This window comes from Uloborus diversus, chromosome 7 (assembly GCF_026930045.1).
Source record: "Uloborus diversus isolate 005 chromosome 7, Udiv.v.3.1, whole genome shotgun sequence".
In the NCBI taxonomy this organism is placed as follows: Eukaryota; Metazoa; Arthropoda; class Arachnida; order Araneae; family Uloboridae; genus Uloborus; species Uloborus diversus.
Genome location: NC_072737.1, coordinates 49676404 through 49698582, shown reverse-complemented (window position 1 = coordinate 49698582; position 22179 = coordinate 49676404). Strand labels below are relative to the sequence as shown.

Here is a 22179-nt window from a genome sequence, read left to right as displayed (position 1 = left end):
ATTTGAATAGCAAGGACTTCAGTGAAAGAATGAAATATTTCAAGTGAATGTGTGCATTCTTCAGTTTTGGTCTTTCACAGTGCATTTAGATGCAGTAGAATGTCAAAAATCTGAGCTAATTGGGACCATTGGTAGTTTAGATTTTCATACAGTTTGAACTTTCAAAAGTAACCAAGAAAATAAAGTTTAGTAAAACAGTATGCCATTTAATCAAATAAACTGATTGTGCTGTGGCTTATGTCAATGAGCACATAAACCCAACTTTGCCCCCTAGCCTTGATGTCCTTTTGGCTCAGCGGTTAAAGCCCTGGGTTAGCATTACAAAGGTTCATGGGTCAATCCCTGCTACGGACACACACTGCTCACTTGGCGTTCACTACAATACCAATAGTGCAGCTAGAATTACGTTGTGCAGGAGGTGTTTTGATTAAAACAATCATTCCATGTGTATAAACTACTGTATTAGGAATGACAATAACTTCATAACCAGGACCTCTGGGGTGTGTTATTACCACTGTACAGCAGTTATGTTCAAAACATGCAACACAGTACATAACGCTGCAATATGTTATTACAATTTTTAACAAAATGTAACAAAACCTCTTATTGTTTATGAAACATTAAGAAGGAATGAAAAATATTTACATTACTGTATATGTACTCTGCGATAAACTGTTATACAATAATTAAACGAAGAAAATTGAATGAATTTGTGAAAAATACTCAGACTTCACTCAAATAAAGTTGAATTAATTTCTGTGAAGAAAAAGTGATTTAAACTCATTTTTGAAAAATCAATTTTCAGTTTAGAGAGCTTTGAAATCATTTTCTTACTTGCCAAATGCTTCATTCACTTTGTTAGTAAAAGTTGAGCTCGATAAGCTTATTGAGCTAATAAATATAATGTTCTACCTCTATTGACATGTACTAAGTTTCATTTCTTTAATCATTGCATGTAATTATTTGTTTCATAAAATGTATCTACTCCTTAGCAATTGTCAAGCAACTCATTTTAAATTGTGGTAGTTTGTTCATACTTTTGATATTTTGATTTTTGTTGTTTTACTGTGTATGTAAATTAAGATTTGATATTAGTTCATATTAATGCATCATGTGTAATTAGTAAAAATATCATTTGTAATTTAATTACTTATTTTTTCAATTTCAGATGTCCAATGCCATGATTTATCTGATAGTGACATATCAGATAGTGAATTGCAATCTCCTTTTAGTCCTGATGATGATTTCTGTGATAGAAGAGCTACAATGGAGCGTAAATCTAGCAGGGATAAATCATTTGATACTGCTATTCCCCAAACCGAATTACTTGACACAAGTGCTGCTAAGGCCAAAGCAGAATTAGCGAATAAAGGAAGTTTGGCAAATCGCCAGCCACCTTCAAGTAAAAAGCAAACATCTGCTGAATCGGTAATTATTTTTACTTGTCATTTTTTTTAATTACTGATATCATTGAAACATTATGTTTTTAAAATCATGCCAATCTTGAAAATTTTCAAATGTTAAGCCAAGGTCATTTTGTTTTCTTTTGGGCATTTAACTATGTTTGTAAACACTAGAAAAATGTATTTTTTAAATTTGGCTAGATACATTTTCCAATATAAAGGCAATTCTCTAGAAGGGTGTTATTTTACACTCCAAACTTTTCACAAAGAGCAGAGCGCACTTTGGCCTTTTTTTAGAATGGTAAAGATATGTATTTTTGTGAAACTGCAAAAGGTTATAACAGCATTTTCATTCATTTTAGAGATATTATGGGTTAAATTTGTAAGTTTGCCAAATTATATGAATGCAATTTATTTCTTAGTTTTTCTTGACTTTGGTTCATGAATCAATTGATTCATTAATGTGTTATTAAATTTGTAATCTAAAATAAAAACAAATAAGCTAAAAACTCTTAGGTATAGAATTTTTTTTGAAATACTCAGCAACTAATTTTTCAAAAGTTTCAATTAAACTTATGGAATAAAACATCCATAGTTTAAAAAACGATCTTAAAAAAAGTCAAACTTCTAAAATATTAGAAAAAATGCATTTTAGTATAGTTTTGACCTCAGTTGATCTTTACCATCTGCATGTTTGAACTTTTGGAGGATAATGACATAGCTGGTAATGACTTTTTAACATATTTCATCTGACGCGATGTAAAATATGAAGCTACATTTGCTAAAATTTTACATATTCTCAAAAAGGCTGACTTTGTATAGAAATAAAATGATAAAAATTGGACAATAATATTAAAAGTAGAACTCGTTATGAGTGCAAATGGTAATGACTGGTGGAAATGTTTTGCTGTGATACAAACCCCACTATAAGGAACCCCCCAACTGATCGACTTGAGAAATCGCTATAGCGGAGGGTCATATTGAGCTGCCAATCGCACCTATAGCTAGGGCCAGCCTCACCTTGCAGCATCATAATGCTGCGATTAGGATTTGCATAGCCTTCACAATATCTGCCAGGTTAGGTTTTCCCCAACTATAGTGGCCATGAAAGCTTGTAAAAACTATTGTATGACAGTAATGCAAAATACTTGGGACAAGTTTTAACTGTGTTAGAGACAGATTAATGTATGCAGTTAAGCAAAAAAAAAGAAACCAATACCAACATTACATAATGTTATGTAAACTTTGTACCAACCAAATATTTCTATTTCTTCGTTAAATCCAGGTTCTCGTTAAACCAGGGCTCGTTATAAATACATTTGACTGCATTAACTCGTTTTATCCCAATTTATTTATTTATTTTTCTTAAACTTGAGAAGAATATTTTTAAAGATTGATTAAACCTTCAGTTGATAAGACAGTGGGAGAAAATAGGTTAATGTTCGTACTGCACTTGATGTTTTACTTTTTTTTTTCAATTGCAAAATGAAGTTAATAAAAGCATTAAAAAGCACATAATGTAATTGCTTAATTTTAAAGATTGTAAAAACTTACATTTGTTTTTAAAATTTTTAAATACCTTTCTTTCCAGCCTCCTGGGAAAGCTGCAGTGTATGACATATTTGTGAATTTTATGGAAACCAATCAGTGAGTTGATTTTCTCCTAACTTTTTTTTTTGCATTTTTTAAACGTGCAATACCGTTTCAAATGGTCGTATCAGTTTTAGCACAGAATACAGTTCAAAGACTCCAAATATATTAGCTCCTTGTTTCGTTGCATGAACTTTATGGAGAATATTAACTCTTCTTCTATATAATGCAAGAAAATTTCGAAGATTTTTGGAATTAATATTTAAATATCATTCGACTTATTAACCAATGTATCTTATGAGGTGGATCTATTACTGAGCAAAAGAATATATTTCAATATTTGTTATGTAACTACAACATGCTACACTTTAAATGTTTTTTTCTAACAAAGAAAAATGGAATGCATGGGAAATTTTTAAGTAGTTATGAAAAGCTGTTTTTTTACTAATTTCTTTTTTGCCAAAAAATTTTCTTCAATGTAATGTGATTTTTTTTTCTTATGCATCTTTGTACAACAATCAAACAGGAAGCAGTGCTGAATTTAACCCTTAACCAGGTGCAGATCTGCATTCCTTAAAACATCAAATGCATTAAAGCTACAAGAAGTTGAAAAGCAAAGTTTTACTGTCATCACACCAGAATAAAAGCAACACTAGTGTTTGAATTTGTAAAAATTATAGCAATAATTGTTTTGAAATAGTGAATACCATATAACTTCGATTTCATGATTTCCTCAATTTTATGATACATTTCACTAGTCCGGATCTGACTGCATTGAATGTCTATGCTCCTCGATTTAACGATATCCTTGATTTAACGATAACTTTTTCCAGTCCCTTGATAATTATTAAATCAAGGTTATACTGTTCTAAAAATTCTTTCTTCAAACCTACTTATACCTAGTAAAAGCTTAGCTACATATAAAGAGCAGGAAAATCCTAATTCTGGATTTGTGAATTTTGTGACAAAAGTTATGTGCTCGAAAAGTCAGATTGTTCTTTAAAGTATCAAATGCATTATAGCTAGAAGAAATTCAAAAGCAAAATTTAATCATATCAGAATAGAAGCTACAATAAAGCTAAATTTTAATTTCTGGTGCTACCATTAGATGCTTCTATATATTGAAGAAGTACTTAAAATCAAATTTACCGAAAATGAAAACTAAACTTTAAATCTATAAATCTCTTATCAGACCTGTACTCACATACTCCTCAGAAACCTGGACACTGACACAAAACAATGAAAATGCCCTGGTGTCTTTGAACGCCTCATTTTAAGGGCCATCTTTGGAGGAAAGGAGGTTGATGGTATTTTGCACAGACGCTCTAATTTAGAGCTCTAAGTTAGAACAAGGGGGTCAACCTAACCTCAGATGGGTTGATTGCCTTGAAAATTATTTGTCTACCATAAAAGTGAAAAATTGGCAAGCCATGGCCAAAAAGAGAGTGGCGTGGAAAAAAAAAAAATTGTTGAGAAGGCCAGGGCTCACCCAGGGCTGTCAAGGCCACTGAGGAAGAAAGGAACAAAGTAGTTGTAAAAGAATAAATTCAACCTAAAACATTGTTTGCATCAATTCAAAGTAACTTGTTCAAACATTGAAAAAGCACCATTGCATCAAAAGACATTATCACTAAGTTGTGGGAGTGAACTGCTGGAACCAATATTTTGCACCTGTTTTGCAAAATAGTCATACTGAACGTTCCCCCCCCCCTAGATTGTTTGTTTCCTATTAAACATTTAAAGGGAGTTGAAAACCAGAGCAGTGTACTTAGTGTAAATGGACACCCCCCCTCCCCGCCTTTTTTTTTGGAAAGAGGAAAAAAGTTTGAGTTTTAGGAAATTCTGGTTGTTTAATAGATGCTTTTCTTGTACTTAAACTTTGTTTAACTATGTTGTATTTTTCAGTGTACAAGTATCAGAAATAAATTCAACAAGCACAAGTGAGGTTGCTCTTAGTGATTCGCAACTGGAAAATGATTTAGAGATGGAAGAAAGTTTACTTGGTTGCTCTCCACCTCTAACATTAATGGAGGAGATGAAAGCAGCTGTCGCAGCTCGGCAGGCACGAAGTAATGTACCATAAAAATTTTAAGTACTGAACTAAGATTTCCAAAAAGAAAAAAAAATGCACACATGCTCATCTGTACTGTACATACTTTGTAATTATTATGTAGCAAGTATTGATTTAACTTACATTAAAAATAATTGAAATTGTTTTAATGTTGGTTTGTACTTAAGTAGTGCAATGTTTTGATCAGAAACTACTAAAAAATGCTGCAGAACAGAAAAAATTCTCAAACGTCATTTTGTGATAAAGTACAAGCCCTGACACATCTGTAAAAAGTATCAAATTGTCACCAAAATTAGGAAAAAAGACCGATAGCAAACAAGATTTTTTCAAAGAGCCAAAATAAAATTTAATTGAAATTCAATTTTTTTTTTCAGTGCCAGGACCTTATATCTATATTTGTAGTAATGTATTTATATAACTATTTTCTACTTGTTGAAAATAATAGGCAAAACAAAGATACTCTTTCAATATTTAAAGGAATTTAAGAAATTATAAAATTTTAATAACTGCTATTAAAACAAACTTATGGTTTGTTGAAAAATAAATTGTTTCATGTTATGTGCAAGATTTTTAATTTGAAGCTGGTAAATGGTACTGGCTGGTAATAAAAGATCAATCTATACTATCCATTGAGAAATTGCCCGTTTTTTTGTATGTGTGTGTCAAAATCACTCTTCATTTTTCCTATTTCCTTACATTGAGTTTCAAAGTGTCATTTGGTAGATCAGTTGTAGGGTAAATGTAGGGTAATTTTTGACCATAAACTGCAGTAGCTCTTAACTCTGTTTTAATTAAGCTGTAATCTATTTACTTCGTACAATCTGCAGTTCCTACTTTTTCAGTAGTCCCATCGTAATCAAGTTATTACTGATTTTCTTTTGATTAAAACTCAAATTTTAATTTCATTAAGAATTTGCACTACTAAAGTTTTACTTCTGCCCTCACACTTCTCTAAGTAACCAAAACAAAGTCTTCTTAACTGAAACTGATTTTTGTCAGATCTACTAAACCTGACTTGGAGCTTACAGTCATAAAGTTGGGTGTGCTAAATGTTCTATAAGAGATATTTAGATTTAGATTGCCACTTGCATTGCTAAACTGTCAGAGATGTAGAAATATTATAACATGTTCTTTAAAAAAGGATTTGATTCAATTTCATCACCCTATCATGCTAATGTCCTTTTGCAAAAGCTTCTTGTACTTTTTCATGAGCCCGCAATTGTCCCTGAATGACTCAAACTCACTTCAAACACTTTTACATTTTTTTGTAAAATTAATGCTGAATTATCTGGCATGTTAGAAAATTCGAATTTTCCGGCATAGTTGTTGACTTTTCAATTTCTGACATGGCAGCTAATGCTGGGTTATGTGGTAGTAAAGTTAAAGAATTTCTTTCAGGGCTGAAATAAAGCAAGCATTGATTGATGGATTTTGGTCTTGTAAAACTTTGAAATAATACAGGTTTTCAAGGCTTTGCATGATTATCAAAATATGTATTTTTTCAAGCTTTTCTAAATCGATTCTTTTCAGGGGTGTTTGTGATCCGAAAATTCTGAAAATTTTGGCTTGCTGTTTTCAAAAATCTTGGGCTGACAACACATTCTAAAACTGAAAAATTATTTACGAAGAAAAAAAAAAAAACTATCATTTTTTTCAATGATTTTTGTATGCATATTTGAAGTTTTTACGGGGCGAGAGTGGGGAAAGATCAAGCTTCCTTATAGTTTTCGAAAATTTCATACTGTATTCAAAACATCTTACTTGAGACCACTATCACCCCTCAATCTTTTACTCTGCAGTATATTAATTATTTCATTGGAAATATATGCTAAATATCTGATTATTGTTTTTTCCATCAATTTTATTTACTCTAATATTTGATTTGGAAAATTGTATTCTTGTAATTTTAGTCAACTTGAGTTCATCCTCAGATGATCAGTTTGAAATGGATCACGCTACACAACAGGCAAATTCATCTTTAAACCAACAACCCTTTTGTGACGTATTTCCGGCATTAAATGAAGGTTTCAGCCGTGACGCATCCCAATCAAGGTCATCTCTGCACTCAAACTCTAGTCAGATGAATTCTTCTTTGGCATCTCAAGCACAGTTTTCTGACATGTCGACATCAGAGCAGTCCTTTTCTGTTAATACTGGAGGTATAGTGTTTGTTGATGTTATAAAACTTTTCAACATGAATGAAATGAATAAATTAATCTGCTTCCTGCATGGAACTCCTTTTAAAATGAATGTATATTTTGGTTCAATGTTCTCATTAAAGGAAAAAATATGGGTGAGAAAATCTCACTTCTGTTGAAAGTAGGGTGTGGTTTTTAAAAATTGAGAGAGTGTTTTTAAAAATCTTATTCAATTAACAGACGTGGCAAAATCACAAGAAAGTTCCGCATCGAGCAATTTTTAAGTGAGATTTCTTTTAAAAGTGCTCGATTCTCGCAGTCTCCCGCTCTGGCCGACCAAAAGACTGGCAATGTATCGGCAAGTGTCCTCCAAATTGTAACACCACTTGAGTTTACATCGAAATTAACAATGATTTCCCTCCAAAAAGGGGCAAAAGACCCCCTTAGAAACACCCAAATGCAACCAAAAAGGGAGGTACACAACTAGACCGCACTAGGAGTCTACATACCAAATTTCAACTTTCTAGGACATACCGTTCTTGAGTTATGCGATATACATACTCACATCCGCACATACATACATACATACATACATACAGACGTTATGAGAAACTAACGTTGTAACTAACTCGGGAATCGTCAAAATGGATATTTTGCATGTCTATATGTTCTTAGGCACTTGTCCACGTGTGGTCCAAACTCAACATTCATTTGGGGGTGAGCAAAATAGAAATTAAGGTCGATTTTTGCGTGAAATTTTTTTCGGAAATACAATACTTCCTTTTTTTGTAAAAGGAAGTAAAAAAAGGTGTTAAAACAATGTCTGCACACCTGAAAAAACTAGATATTCTAGAAAGGTCTGGGAATTTTTTAGACACCTGGAAAACGTGAAAAAGTGAGGGAAGTTTTTAAGGCTTGAGAAAAGTCAAAAACCTTTATGATTCATAAATATGAATATGTATATAATATAATGTTTCATGTAATAATGTAATATTTTTTGCTTAAAATGTCAAAAATAAAATATTGTGTTTACTTAAAATAACTGGGGTATTTTTGTAATCTTTATATTTCAGGTAAACCATTTTATTCTTTTATAGTTAGAACTTTTCCATATATAAAAAAAATATATGTATGGTGAAAATTGGTTACTTAGGTATTTTTTTTGGGGGGTGAGCAAAAACTTTTTTTCCGTACTTGTTCAAATTAAAATTTTATTTATGCATATCTATGTATACATATTTAAGTTTAAAAAATAAATAAATAAAGTGGTTGTCTTAACTTTGTTAAGTTATGATCTGTTTTTATTGATTGTTAGGCAATAGGTATCAGGGATAAGTAATTTGAATGACATCTGCACCCCATTTTGCTGCAAATTTTAACCAGAGACTTTACCAATTTAGCTTAATTCTCAGCCATATTTCCGAGTCAGGACTGTTTTAAGAAAACTGATCTATGCCTCATTTTCCTTTGCTGCAAGTTGCTTGGGAAAGTCTTGATACTTAATAGTGAAAATTTTAGCATTGTTTTTTTGATTTAGATGACTTTTGGAACAGATGTTGTAGATGCTTGAAGGCTGCAAATTTTTTGTCCAAACCTGCCACAATTTGCTACATGAATAACATTTTTATGCATAAAAGTGGCATTAATGCTTTTCGAGAGTATACAATTGGCTCCCATTTGGTATTGTGCTTCTCATAAAACTCAATGTATTTAGGTATGGTTCAAAATTAGCTTGTCATGTTGTGACTAAATTTAAAAAATGGTTACTAAAACTTTTATTATTTATTCTAAAAATACAGTTGTTCCTTTTGCTCAATAACCTTTATATTGTGTGCTATGAAGAAAATAATATGAAATATTTTAAACCAACAGCAGATGCTTTAGATGCAGGAGTCTGAAGTTTTGCTGAAAATTACATGTCATGTTAAAGATTTCTATCTTTTTGCATCCATTAAAATTTTCATTTATTTTAAAAATTAGAAGCTGATATGTTACCCTGCATTTAGTTATTATTTTATTAACTAATTTATTTTTCATCTCAAATTTGAATTGATATCAAAGTTTATGTAGGGTTTTTAAAGAAACAAGAGTTTGTTATTTTTTCGTTTCTTTTTGGTATTAAATATTACTAAAAGAACTGTTTTTCTTTTCTTATATAACCTTGATTTTAATGTGTGCTAAAGTTTATTCTGCAGTAATATATGTCTTGCACAGCAGAATGTTTCAAGAGGGACACTTCTATACACGTAAATTCCAAACGGAATATTTGAAATACTTACTTTCATTTTAATTTAGAAGCATAATTTTATCGCTTTTGTGCATCCCAAGTACTTAAAAAGTAATTGTATCAGTAATATAGCTCCATAAATCACAGCCTGTCAGTTTTATTTATTTATCAAACTGCATGGGTCTGCACTGCATTTGTGAACTTGATTACAGCATGTGATTATGAAATACCAAGTCATACATGTGCCTTACATTGATATATGGAGATATTATAAAGTCCAGTATATATATATATATATATATATATATATATATATATATATATATATATATATATATATATATATATATACACTACACACACATTAAAACTATTAAAGTGTCCTGATTTTTTTTGTAATATTGTTGCGTCTCATTTTTTTCAAAGCGACTATAAATTGTTATTGTTCTAAATTGTCTTTCTTTTTTTGCAGTACTTGTCCCACTTTACACAAATTAATTTGGTTTCTACATAATTCCTCTTCACATGTTCAGAGAAAATAAGTTTATTGACACTTCTAAAATGAGGTCCTCTTTTGGATAACTGACTATTGAAAACTCTATCTGATAATATGCTTGTCATAATCACTGATGACTACTATACATTTTATAGTAATTGTATATTCATGAGTATAAAGTATAATTATTATTATCAATAATCCTTTCTTGCTTGACTATAGAGACCAACTTCAATTAAACATTCATAATCCTTTCTTGCTTGAATACAGAAACTAACTTCGATTAAACATTCATGTTAGAAAAAACATCAACCCTTCCTAATACATTAATGGTAAAAGGCTTTTTGTTTTTAAGAAAAGAAACATTGATATTTTGAAAGCAGAAACATTGATGTTTCACTTCTATTCCAGTGATCCCAAGAAGTGTTTCAGTAATAAGGATTTTTTTTTTTTTGCAGATAGTTTAGCTTCACTTCTTTCCAATGAAAGTGCCACATCTGAAACTGCTGCTCAAGTTGCAAGTTCAGAGAACCTTGCATCTCCAATGAGCGTAAGTTTTTTTTCCAGAGAAATATATATATTTTTAAACCTAACCTTTAATCAATATTATGAAGTTATGCAATCTTACAGTTGCACCCCTTTGTAGTGAATTTTTGACTTTAACATAATCGCTTCAATTCCTCTTCATGTTTTTCTATGTATTATTTAGCTTTTTATAATAAAATTACAGAAACTTTTGATTAGTTCTTTTGACTTTGTGACTGTATTAATTTCGTTGAAAAAAATGTGACACCTCTGAATTTTACACACATTCGGATTAGTGATAATGACTCTTGATATATTACCAAGTTGGTAACAAATGTTAAATGCCAAATCCAGTGTCAGTTTTGAGATAATGGTGATGTTTAGCAAGATTATTTTAGTTAAAATGGCCAATATTTGTAACACGAATCACTTTGAAAGTTTTTTTTGGTTTGCAACAAACTATGTGTGTAAGTGCTTAAAATACACCACCAGCTCAGTTATTCCATCCGAAGACTGCAGTTTCGTGCTTTTTAGCACTCATCAGCCCGGAATAGGAATCTCATGAGCTGGAGGCGAAAAACCTCTTAAGGGAGCCAAGAGAGCCAAACAGACTGGTAGCTAATGTAGAATTAGCACACAATTAGCTACCAGTTTACATTGTTAAAGTTGTATTATTGTTTATGTATATTTCTTTATTATTGTTTGGCAACACTAAGTAGTTTTTGAAGTTTTAAAATGGCGATCATCTAGTTGTTTGGAATAAAGTTTCGCTAATAATATCTTCGTCTTTTCATCTTTATAGTTACTCTGCTAAGTAGATACATAACCTTAATATGTTACTTAAAGTCATTAGGTTATGTAAAATTTATCAGGTTATGGGCGCCAGCTAGCTCATTGCGTTTTTAAAAGATTAAAAGCAGAGACTAAGTTAAATCCGAAAAAGAAATAGTTCAAAGATGGATTTATCAAGAACTGTTAAGCCATTATCTGGAGAAGCAGATTTTCCAATGTGGAAACGGAAACTAAGAGATATATTAGATTATCACAAAGGAGCATTGGAGGTAATTGATGGTAAGTTAAAGAAACCTGAAGAATTACCTAGTACAGCAGACGCAGCAGAAGTCAAGAAGTATGAAATATGCGCCAATATATACCGCAAAGCCAACAGTTATGCCAAGAGTATAATCGCAAGTACAGTAACAGACTCCGTTTATCAAAAGATTATGGACAAAGAGACAGCTTTTGAAGCTTGGGAAGCTTTGAAAATGTTGTTTGAAGCTTCATCAAAGGATCAACTGTTCAAAATCTGCAATGAATTTTTTAAGTTTGATTGGATTTTTGGAAATGACATTTCAACCCATGTTGCACAATTAAGCAGTTTGTGGAATCAGCTGAATAGCGGGCTCATAGCGAAAGGGGAAAATAAACTTCCAGAAATGTTGCTAGTATGCAAAATTCTACATATTTTGCCAAGTAACTTCAAGTCATTCAAATCAAGTTGGATGCTTCTTGCCAAAAATGAAGAAAAGTCCTTTGAAGATTTGGCTGCTCAATTAAGTATGTTTGAACGAAATTTCGCCGGCAACAATGAAAGAAGTGAAAAAGCTGCAGAAGCTCTTGTTGTCGCCAAGTCAAAAAATAAAGCGCATGCGAGGAAATTTCAAGCCAAGAACAAGTTAAGCAGCAAAAATATTTGTAATTATTGTAAAGCCATTGGACATTGGGTCAAGTCATGTTCCAAATGGATTGCAGATGGTCGACCTCCTAAGCCAAGCTCGAGCTTCCAGAATAAGTCCTATAATAATCAAGTGAATATTTCATCACCAAGTACGGCAATGACATCCTATTGTGAAGAAAGTTTCCTATCAGAAGGGGAAACAAGCACATTTTGGATAGACTACGGAGAGACAAGGCATATTACTAACACATTTATTTATTTTAGCAATTTTGAGACATTTCCTTCTTTGGACACCCATACTATCAAAACGGCAGGAAAAGAAGTGTTGACAGCTTTAGGGAAAGGAAGCATTCTAGTCAAAGCTTCAGTTGGAAGAAATACAGAAGTAATTGAGTTGAAAGATGTCTGGTATGTTCCTGGAATTAGCAGAAATTTGTTTTTAGTGTTAGCTGCTCAGGATAGAAACCAGAATAGTGAGTTTACTTCTACTTCTACTGAATGCTGGTTGAAGATCAACAATGAAGTGAAGCTGTATGGCACTCGAAGTATATGTGGAACTCTCTACATGGCTGCTCTAGAGCCAATACTTCCAGTTAAAGAAATAGAAGTTCAAATTGCAGATACGTATACAACTGTCTCAACAGCTTTTTTGTATGGCAAGTTAGAAGAAGATATTTTCATGTGTCAACCTGAAGGCTATGAAGATAGCACTGACAGAGTATGCCACTTAAAGAAAAGTCTTTATGGTCTGAAACAAGCGCCAAGGTGCTGGAACCAATGTTTTGGGGAATATTTGCGTCAAATTGGATTTGTAATAAGTGAAGCAGATCCATGTTTGTTTATTAAAAGAAGCAATAGGGAATTGCTTACATTAGTTCTGTATGTTGATGATGGTTTAGTTGCGTCAACAAGTAAAGAACACTTAGAAAATTTTCTTGGAGATATGAAGAAAGAATTTAAAATTACAACAAAACCTGCTGAATACTACTTAGGGTTTGAGATTCATCGTCAAGAAGATGATTCTATTAGGTTATCTCAAACAGCCTACACAAAAAAGTTCTTGAAAGATTCGGCATGAGCGATTGTAATCCTGTGTCTACACCCATTATCAAAGACAGTATTCAATCAGGGAAAGTAGAGAGTACTGAGACAACATTTCCCTATAGACAAGCCGTAGGAGCACTAATGTATATCATGACAGGAACTCGACCTGTGATAAGCTATGTAGCTTATGCAGTAGGAGTAGCTTCCACAGCTTTAGAAAGCCCAAGTAAAGAAGATTGGCAAAGAGTCAAAAGAATATTCAGATACTTGAAAGGAACTTTAGACAAAGGATTAGTTTACAAATCAGGATACAAGAAAGGCATTCTAGAAAGCTATAGTGATGCTGACCATGGAGGAGACACCACAACAGGGCGTTCAACAACAGGTGTTGTTTGTATTTACGCTGGTGGAGCAATATCATGGTGCAGTCAAAAACAGTCGACTGTAGCAATTTCCACGACAGAAGCGGAGATAGTTGCAGCTAGTGAAGCAGCCAGAGAATTAGTTTGGCTTAAGAGATTGTTCAAGGAAATAACAAATTTAAAGCAGGTACCAGAACTTAAAGTGGATAACGAGGCAGCAGTCAAATTATCTCAGAATCAAGGAGAATTCCATAAGAGAACAAAGCACATTCGGATTAGACATTTCTTTGTGAGAGAAATGGTAACGAGTGAAGAAATTACTGTAAAGCGAGTTCCTACTGAATTACAGTTAGCTGACCTTTTTACTAAGCCACTTTACGGTCCTAGGATTCTAAATCTGTGCAGCAAAATAGGACTGATTTAGAATTAAGAACTGCAAAATAACATTCGAGAACACTAAAACAATAATAAGGGAAAGTGTTAAAGTTGTATTATTGTTTATGTATATTTCTTTATTATTGTTTGGCAACACTAAGTAGTTTTTGAAGTTTTAAAATGGCGATCATCTAGTTGGTTGGAATAAAGTTTCGCTAATAATATCTTCGTCTTTTCATCTTTATAGTTACTCTGCTAAGTAGATACATAACCTTAATATGTTACTTAAAGTCATTAGGTTATGTAAAATTTATCATACATTAGCTACCAGTTTGTTTGGCTCTCTTGGCTCCCTTAAGAGGTTTTTCGCCTCCAGCTCATGTGATTCCTATTCCGGGCTGATGAGAGCTAAAAAGCACGAAACTGCAGTTCTCGGATGGAATAACTGAGCTGGTGGTGTATTTTAAGTATTTCTGCCTTAGCCTTTGCTTAGGGCGGTAACTTAATACAAAATATATGTGTAAGTATTCAAAATATTTTTCTCTCTTTGTGATCACTTTAAGTCTCTCCCTTTTTTATTTCTATTTTCCCCCTTATGCATGTCCCATTTAGATTTTTTGTTGCAATTTCAAATCTCAGACACCAGTAAAAATGTCAAAATTTCTTTACATTTAAATATGCCAATCCACATGTTTTACATATTTTTCTAAGTTAAGAAAAAAGTCTAGAAGTAATACTTTCTTACATTTTAATGTGCATGCATAAGTACACAGACACATTCCTTTGAGTTATTAAAAATCATTGATTATTTTATCGATGTACAAGGAAGTCATGTTGTACACACAGTAAATAGTTTTTATTTCACTTTAATGTTCTGAGAAATTCTCAGTCTTTCTTCTGTCTTCACAATTTTAGAACTCTGTATGACATTCAGATATAAAAATAATTGTTTTAATAAAGAACTAATCTTTTGATACACATTAACCGCAAAAAAAAAGAAAAAAAAATTTGGTTATTTCTTCATATAATGTTGTGAGATGCAAAGGAGTGTAAATGACTAAAAAAGATTTTCTATGTAAAATGGTTGCGAAAGTTTGAAGGGTATGAAAGCCTTAATGTGAGCAAAGTTACTACAAATGATTCATTGTTTTTCGAGACGCTATATATCCAAAAGTATTGCACGTACAACGATGAGGAATATATGAAAATAACCGCAAATCGAATTCACAAATCATCGAAATTTGGAACCAGGTGGTAGTACAAGTGCAGTATTTTTTAAGATGGCACTGCAAAACAAGAAAAGCAGGGTTTTCTATGTGTGTTTTTGTTACATCCTGGTAGTGTCCAGCTTGGTCCTGGTAAGGTCATTACTGCTGCATGGATGCTATCCTGGAGTTTCTCTTTATGCTTTTGGTTGTGTGCACTGAAGGAATAGATGAACATCATGCTTACTGTTTTTTCTTGTTTTGTTGCCACTTTAAAAATATTGTACATGTACCTGGGTAAACACAATTCCAAATCTTCATGACTGGTTATTTTCATATAATTCCTCATTGTTGTACATGCAGTATTTTTTTCCATTTCTGGAACGAATGAGTCCTTTGTAGTAACCCTGTATTTAATCTTAAATGATGCTCTATATCAGCACATGCTAGGACTATCTAACATATCTTTTCACAAAATAGATGGATGTTTTTCATACATTTTACAATAGGGATCTAAAAATTCTTGATATTTGTCACTTACATCACTTTGCTTCCTAGTCACGGACTGAGGGAATCTGACCATGCTTATATACACAGTCCAGTCACATTAATGTGACCACCATGTACTTTCCACGTCAGAGTTAAATAACCAATCACAGAAGGCAGGTGGCAGAACAGTGCAGTTGAGCGTATATAAAGGGTGTGGGAGGGCTTCGGAAAACATTTCAATCGTTGGCGTAATGCAGAAACGAAGCGATTTATCCGATGTCCAAAAGGGCATGATCATTGGCTTTCGGGCCAAGGGTGGAAGCAGTTCCGAAACGGCTGAGTTTGTGAACTGTTCGCGTGCCGCTGTGGTAAAAGTGTACCGTGCATGGCAAAATGGGACTGTCCAAAATCAGCGACGTGGCAAATGTGGTGCACCACGGGCTATAGATGACAGTTGCGGAGATGGGTTCGGGCAGATAGACGGGCTACCAAAAGTGTCTCCCAAACTACTATTCAGCGAACATTGCTGCGTCTGGGCCTCCGAAGCAGACGCCTGGTTCGTGCACCTATGCTGACTGCTGTTCATCGACGACGAAGGCTAGAATTTGCACGCCAGTACTGCAGCTGGACATCCACTGAATGGCGACAGGTAGCATTTTCAGATGAATCGCGTTTTATGCTTCATCGGACAGATGGACCTTGGCGTATAAGGTGTGAAACCTCTGAAAGGAACCACCCTGCAACCATTGCCGGAATGGTCCAAGCTGGAGGCGGGAGCATTATGGTCTGGGGAATGTTTTCATGGCATTCTCTGGGTTCACTGATCATTGTGGAAGGCATGATGGATCAATACAAGTACGCATCTGTCCTTGCGGACCATGTCCACCCCTACATGCGCATTGTTTTTCCTCAGGATGATGGCATCTTCCAGCAGGACAATGCGAGATGCCATACAGCTGCCAGTCTACATGCGTGGTTCAAAGAGCACCAGGATGAGTTTACCATCCTCCCCTGGCCAGCAAACTCACCTGACTTAAACCCAATCGAGCATCTGTGGGATCATCTCGATCGAGTTGTACGCACATTGGATCCTCAACCGCGTAATCTAGAGCAGCTGGCCACGGCATTAGAGTCGGCATGGCTCAACTTCCCAGAGAACACCTTCAGGGACCTAAGTGACTCTCTTCCTGCATGTCTCGCAGCAGTCCGCTCTGTGAAAAGTGGTTATTCTGACTTTTGACAAATGGTCACATTAATGTGACTGGACTGTAGTATGACTTCAATTTAACGATATCCGATTTAACCATTTCCCTAATTTAATGATGCATTTCACTGGTCCGGAATTAACTGTACATTGATCCTCGATTTAACGATATCCTTGATTTAACAATAACTTTTTCCAGTCCCTTGACAATTGTTAAATCAGGGTTATACTGTATTTGCTTTTGCTTTTATGATTCACAAAAATTCAAGTCAAAATTTTTTTTTTTTTTTTATAGGAAGAAAAGCAATTTCAATCTCATTTGTCTTCCCCGGTTCATGAGTGGACTACTGAACAGGTTGCACTATGGCTTCAGTCTCTAGGGTTTGATCATCATGTGCCACAGTTTCTGGAGTCTGATATTACTGGCCAAATTTTACTCCAAATTGATAGCTCTCGTTTAAAGGTGTGTGCCTTTTAATAATCATCTGAATATGAGTTAATTAAGCATCGCATTGAGTATATTAAAGCGTTACCAGTAAAATGGGAAATAAAATGAGTTATATAACTTAAAAAAAGTATTTACTGCAAGATATTTGAAAGATAAATATTTTATTTAGAGTTCAAATAAAAATCGGTATATTTTTGTACTTCATTTTGAGCTGACTTGGTTTTTAAAGGCAGATATATAACTGCTAGTTGGTTACAGGAGGTTTCAGGAGCGTGCACAGGGGAGGGGAAGGGACACCTGTTGGTCTAGGCTCGAACCCGAAGTGGGCCCTACATTTTAAAACTAGAAGTAAATAATATGGAGTGGGGCCCAGAAAAGTCCTTCGTGATGGGCCCCAACATTTCTGCGCACGCCCCTGGTTGGTTGTATCACCCTTGCTGTTTATTTTTTTTTGTTTATTTTCTAATGGTTAACAAAAAAAGTTTAGATTTAGAGTAGTATCAGACAAGAAATTCCCTGAGATTATTAAATGAATTTTTTTCAACTTTTACCTTAACCTTATTTTGCATTTAGAAGTCTTTGAACATTCACCAATTTATACTTCTGTAGGTTCTCGGTGTATTAAGTAGTGCAGAAAGAAGTATTATAAAGAAACGAGTTAAGGAAATGAGACTTCACCTGGAGAAATTGCAAAAAAGTATGGAAAAAGAACAAAAAGCTAAAGAGAAACTATGGAAGAAGAAATCAGGAAAAAAGTAAACTATGTAAATGTATATAATATATATAAGTTGTTCATTTATTTTTAGATTTTTAATAACTACATTTTGTACAGAATGAATACTTAAAATCTCATGCACAGTGGAGTCATATGATAACTGCTATGTAAAATGATATAGATATTAAGATTTGAAACATTCCAAATTTTGTGTTTGTGATAAAAATGTGTCATTTTGACCTGGCGTTGATGCTTTTTGTGAACATATTTTTGTGTGTAACACATACTTTGAACTTTTTCCTGCTACAGTTTTATTGTTCAAAGAAGTTATTTTGCTACAAACATTTTGCATGACATCGCTTTGTAAATGGGATCAAGTTCCTCTGTCTACTAAATTTTTAAAACTGATTTTTGATGCTTTTACACAATATTTTTGTAATTTATTTATACATGTTTTCTAATATAGTCAGATAATGAAGGATTTGAATCATCTGTGAAATAAGCATCAATTTAATGGATTTTTTAAAAATTGAGGCTTTGTTTTGATATGCCGAAACTTTTTGCTGGTTTCATAATTTAATTTTGTCACCTTGTGGCTTTTAAGCAATTTTGAATATTGATTGGTTGATGTTAAATTTGTATATCTTTTAATGTTTGTGTTGAGATTGTGTTGATAACAATTAATGATGATTTTTTTTTTTTTTTTTTTTAAAGTTAGTGTATTTTGTATTGTAGTGCGATAATCATCAATATTCTAAGTTCATGCTAAGTGTTACAGTGGGCTAAATTTTGTTCAACTTTCCCCCCTTATGTTAACTCACTACTTAATCATAATTGTTTTAAAAATAGATTTTTTAAATAAATGGTGGTACATTTATCACATTAATGTATTCAAAATATATTTTGTATGAACTTTGAAGTGTGAAGTATGTTTTATACAGAAATGGTGATTGTAAAAAATGTTTGTGTGTTAATTAGTTTGTTTGAAAATCCCGGTGTTACCCATTTGATAATTATTTAGTATTCAATTTTGCGCTTAAAATTGAGGGAAAAAAAATCATTTTCACAAATAAGTATAATATTGTATGCTGTATCCAACGGGTAATTTAGTTGTAAACAATTGTTTTTTTGGAGTGACAATAATGTACGTAGCTGCAATGAAAAGTTTGTGCACAAATTCACAAAGAATCTGGCCTGTCATTTTGGGAGGTCTTGCAGTGGCAATTAAGCCTGCACCTCTGTCTTTTTTTTTTTTTTTCTAAAAATGTGACTTTGTTCATAGGTCAAAAATTTTTCATCTTTAAAATCCAAGTTAAAAGGAATCCCATGCATAGTCCAGTGTTAAAGTATAGTCTTCTTCCTAACCCATTAGATAGTTGATTCTCCTTTCTCCTGTTCATCAAATACTGATTAATGTTTAACCCGTCCTAATTGGTGAAATTCTGAAATGTAAAAATTTCTTTTGAAACTGCAGCACAGTTTAGCATTCCTTTCCATTTGACCCTCATGTCAAGAGTGAACTTGTTGCTTTGAAGCTTTATGTACAGGTCTGCAAATTGACTCTTGTTAATTTCTCAGGGGTAGAGATGGACTTGGCTGTATTAGCCATATTGTGGAATTCGAGTATGGTTATCAGCCATCATACAGTCCAAAAAGTTAAGTTTTAAAAATGAATAAATTTGGTGAAATCTAAAAAATGGTATTTTAATTTGACATTCCTAAAAAAGGGAATGTCAAATAACAGTATCTCAGATAAAATCAAATATCGTCTCATCAGAGCAACAGTAAGATATCTTAGTGTTATTTCTGGGTTAGATATCTTACTGTTGCTCTGAGGCGATATGTCGTTGAAAAAATCCTCCCCCTGTTTGCCTCTTCCTCAAAAAAGGAATTAGAAGTAAAATTTGCCACAATGTGCTTTAATTTTATGCACACACATGCAGATTCTTAAAAGGAAGAGAAGGTTTTATTCTTTGATTTTTCTTTCAAAAATTGGAAAAAGAAGAAAAAGAGTTACAATACTCTTGTTAAAATTTAAATAAATCTTCCTTCAGAGCAAGAGAATGAAACGCTGTTGCAAAGATAGTGTTCATAATTTGCCTACATGTTAAGGAGGAAAAATAATATTTCACCATTAATAAACATTTTAAATGTATTTGATTAATATGATGCGCCTAATAATAATGCAATATGCTAAACCAAATGAAAGAAGTTGCTTTGTGTCAAGTAAGTAAAAATTTTTGTAAATGCATCTCAAGCAGGCTTGTAATGTTGACAATTTTGAGGTTCGTTTTAAATCCTTCAAAAATGATGATTTTTGTAAAAGAAAAAATTGTTTTTCTTTTATGTATCTGTTTATGTTGGTTCTCGCTGTTAGTGCTGAATCTTATACACAACCTGCTTCATCTCAAAATCATTAAAGAACTTCAAGTAACCCTAACATTTATTTATGACTTATTTCTCTTGGCATATATTATTCTTTTTCACTGTTTTGCCTCATGTTTAAATTATCATTAGTGTGTGTTAAAAATGAACACATGTAAACTGCATTTTAAAGTATTGATGAAATAATACCTTTAAAAAACATTTTAATTCAAAGATTTTTGATGATATACAGTATAACTTCGATTTAACAATTTCCTCAATTTAATGATACATTTCACTGGTCCGGTTTTGACTGCAATGAATGTCTATCCTCCTCGATTTAACGATAACTTTTTCCAGTCTCTTGGCAATCGTTAAATCAAGGTTATACTGTATTTTTAAAAATCCAAAATTTTTGGCCTTCTTCAATATTTACTTACACTTAAAAAAAATAATGAATTGTGCCAGCTGAGGTCAATATACGTACGCCTTTTGATTCAATGGCACAACTTTTAATATTTATACCCTGATAACTACTCTACTTTTTATAGTGTGTTGGACATCTCCGATGCATATCATGATGAAATGAGTTTTAAAAATATCTATTTTTGCTCTACCTTTTTGTAAATGGAATGAAACTTCTCTGTAGCAACTACTCTTCGTTCCTGAAAAAAGTGGGCGTTAAGCAAAGTTGGTCGCTCTTAGAGGCCCTTTTCTAACATGCAAATATAACACAAATAGAAATTATTTATATTTTGCTTACAGTGTATTAATCAAGATCATTGATAAAAATGTATTTTTAGAAATTTTTAAGATAAAGTACACTTTTTGCTAGCTTTAAAATATGTGAAGAGATTTGCCTACTTCAGATTCTTAGTTTTCTTTCAAACAACTTTAGTTTCTAGTTTAGCTTTTAGCTGTGACTGTGATATATGGTGATCAAATGCAGAAAGCTAACTCGAAATCAATTCTTCAGCTCCTCAAATGAGCTAAAATAAGAGTTTGGCCATTCAAATCCCCCCCCCCCCCGCCCCCCCCCATAAACAACCAAGTAATTTTAAGAAACAACCTTTTAGAGAATTTCTATCCGTATCAATCTCCTGCAATGGCGGGGACGTATGCCTGACTGACCTTGAGATGCATCACCTTAGCTTCTCAAGGGTACAAAAAAACTACTCCCTCCTTTTCTTTGTTGTCTTTCTCTTTTTTTGGTTTTCTCTAATAAGGAACACTTTTCGTTTGTTAATGCTGAGGTTTACAATTTGCCGGTCACTGTGAGAGATTTCAATGATCTTTCCCAGAGGCTTTTTAGCAACTATGAAAAGTCGATGCCTCAGAAAGTTGGTCATTATTGAAGGTAGTTCGCTCATAGAAGTTTCACTGTATCTATTTTTAAAAATGAGTCAGGTATTATGAATTTGTAAAAACTTAAATGCAAGACTAAATTTTCATTGTCCATTTCTTATCCAAGGCCTCCATAATTTGTCACAATAGTGTTGATGACTTAAAGTGGTTTCCTGCATTTCCGGTTTGAACTGAGAAAAAACGAAAACAAATTGCTGTTCTGCTGCCCGGCTACACATTATGTCATAGCAGTCGATTGATCCAGTTTCAGTGAAATATCTGCAACATAGATCCTGCTGTTTTGGGACAGAATGCATTAACCTTGAACCACTGATATTTTTTAAAAATATTTATATACAATACAAATATATACAGTTGGCTCTCTGTTTAATGACGCTCTATTCGATTTTCTCCGTTTAAAGACAGCTTTTCACAGTTCAGGATGCTCCACTGTAGTTTTAAAAGCATTCTATTTAAGGACGTATTCTACTTTTGGGCAAT

General features: G+C 33.0%; 1 protein-coding gene across 1 annotated transcript in view; it reads left to right on the top strand.

Moving 5' to 3' along the window:
* LOC129226688 (uncharacterized) overlaps positions 1–18125 on the top strand; it is a 63687-nt gene extending 45562 nt beyond the window's left edge. Inside the window, exons 15-21 of the mRNA XM_054861317.1 lie at positions 1169–1428; positions 2995–3050; positions 4899–5062; positions 6975–7223; positions 10384–10475; positions 17103–17270; positions 17865–18125. Coding sequence (XP_054717292.1) covers positions 1169–1428; positions 2995–3050; positions 4899–5062; positions 6975–7223; positions 10384–10475; positions 17103–17270; positions 17865–18014 — 1139 coding nt within the window. The 3' untranslated portion in view covers positions 18015–18125. The remainder of the gene's footprint in view (positions 1–1168; positions 1429–2994; positions 3051–4898; positions 5063–6974; positions 7224–10383; positions 10476–17102; positions 17271–17864) is intronic.
* Positions 18126–22179: the final 4054 nt, after the last annotated feature.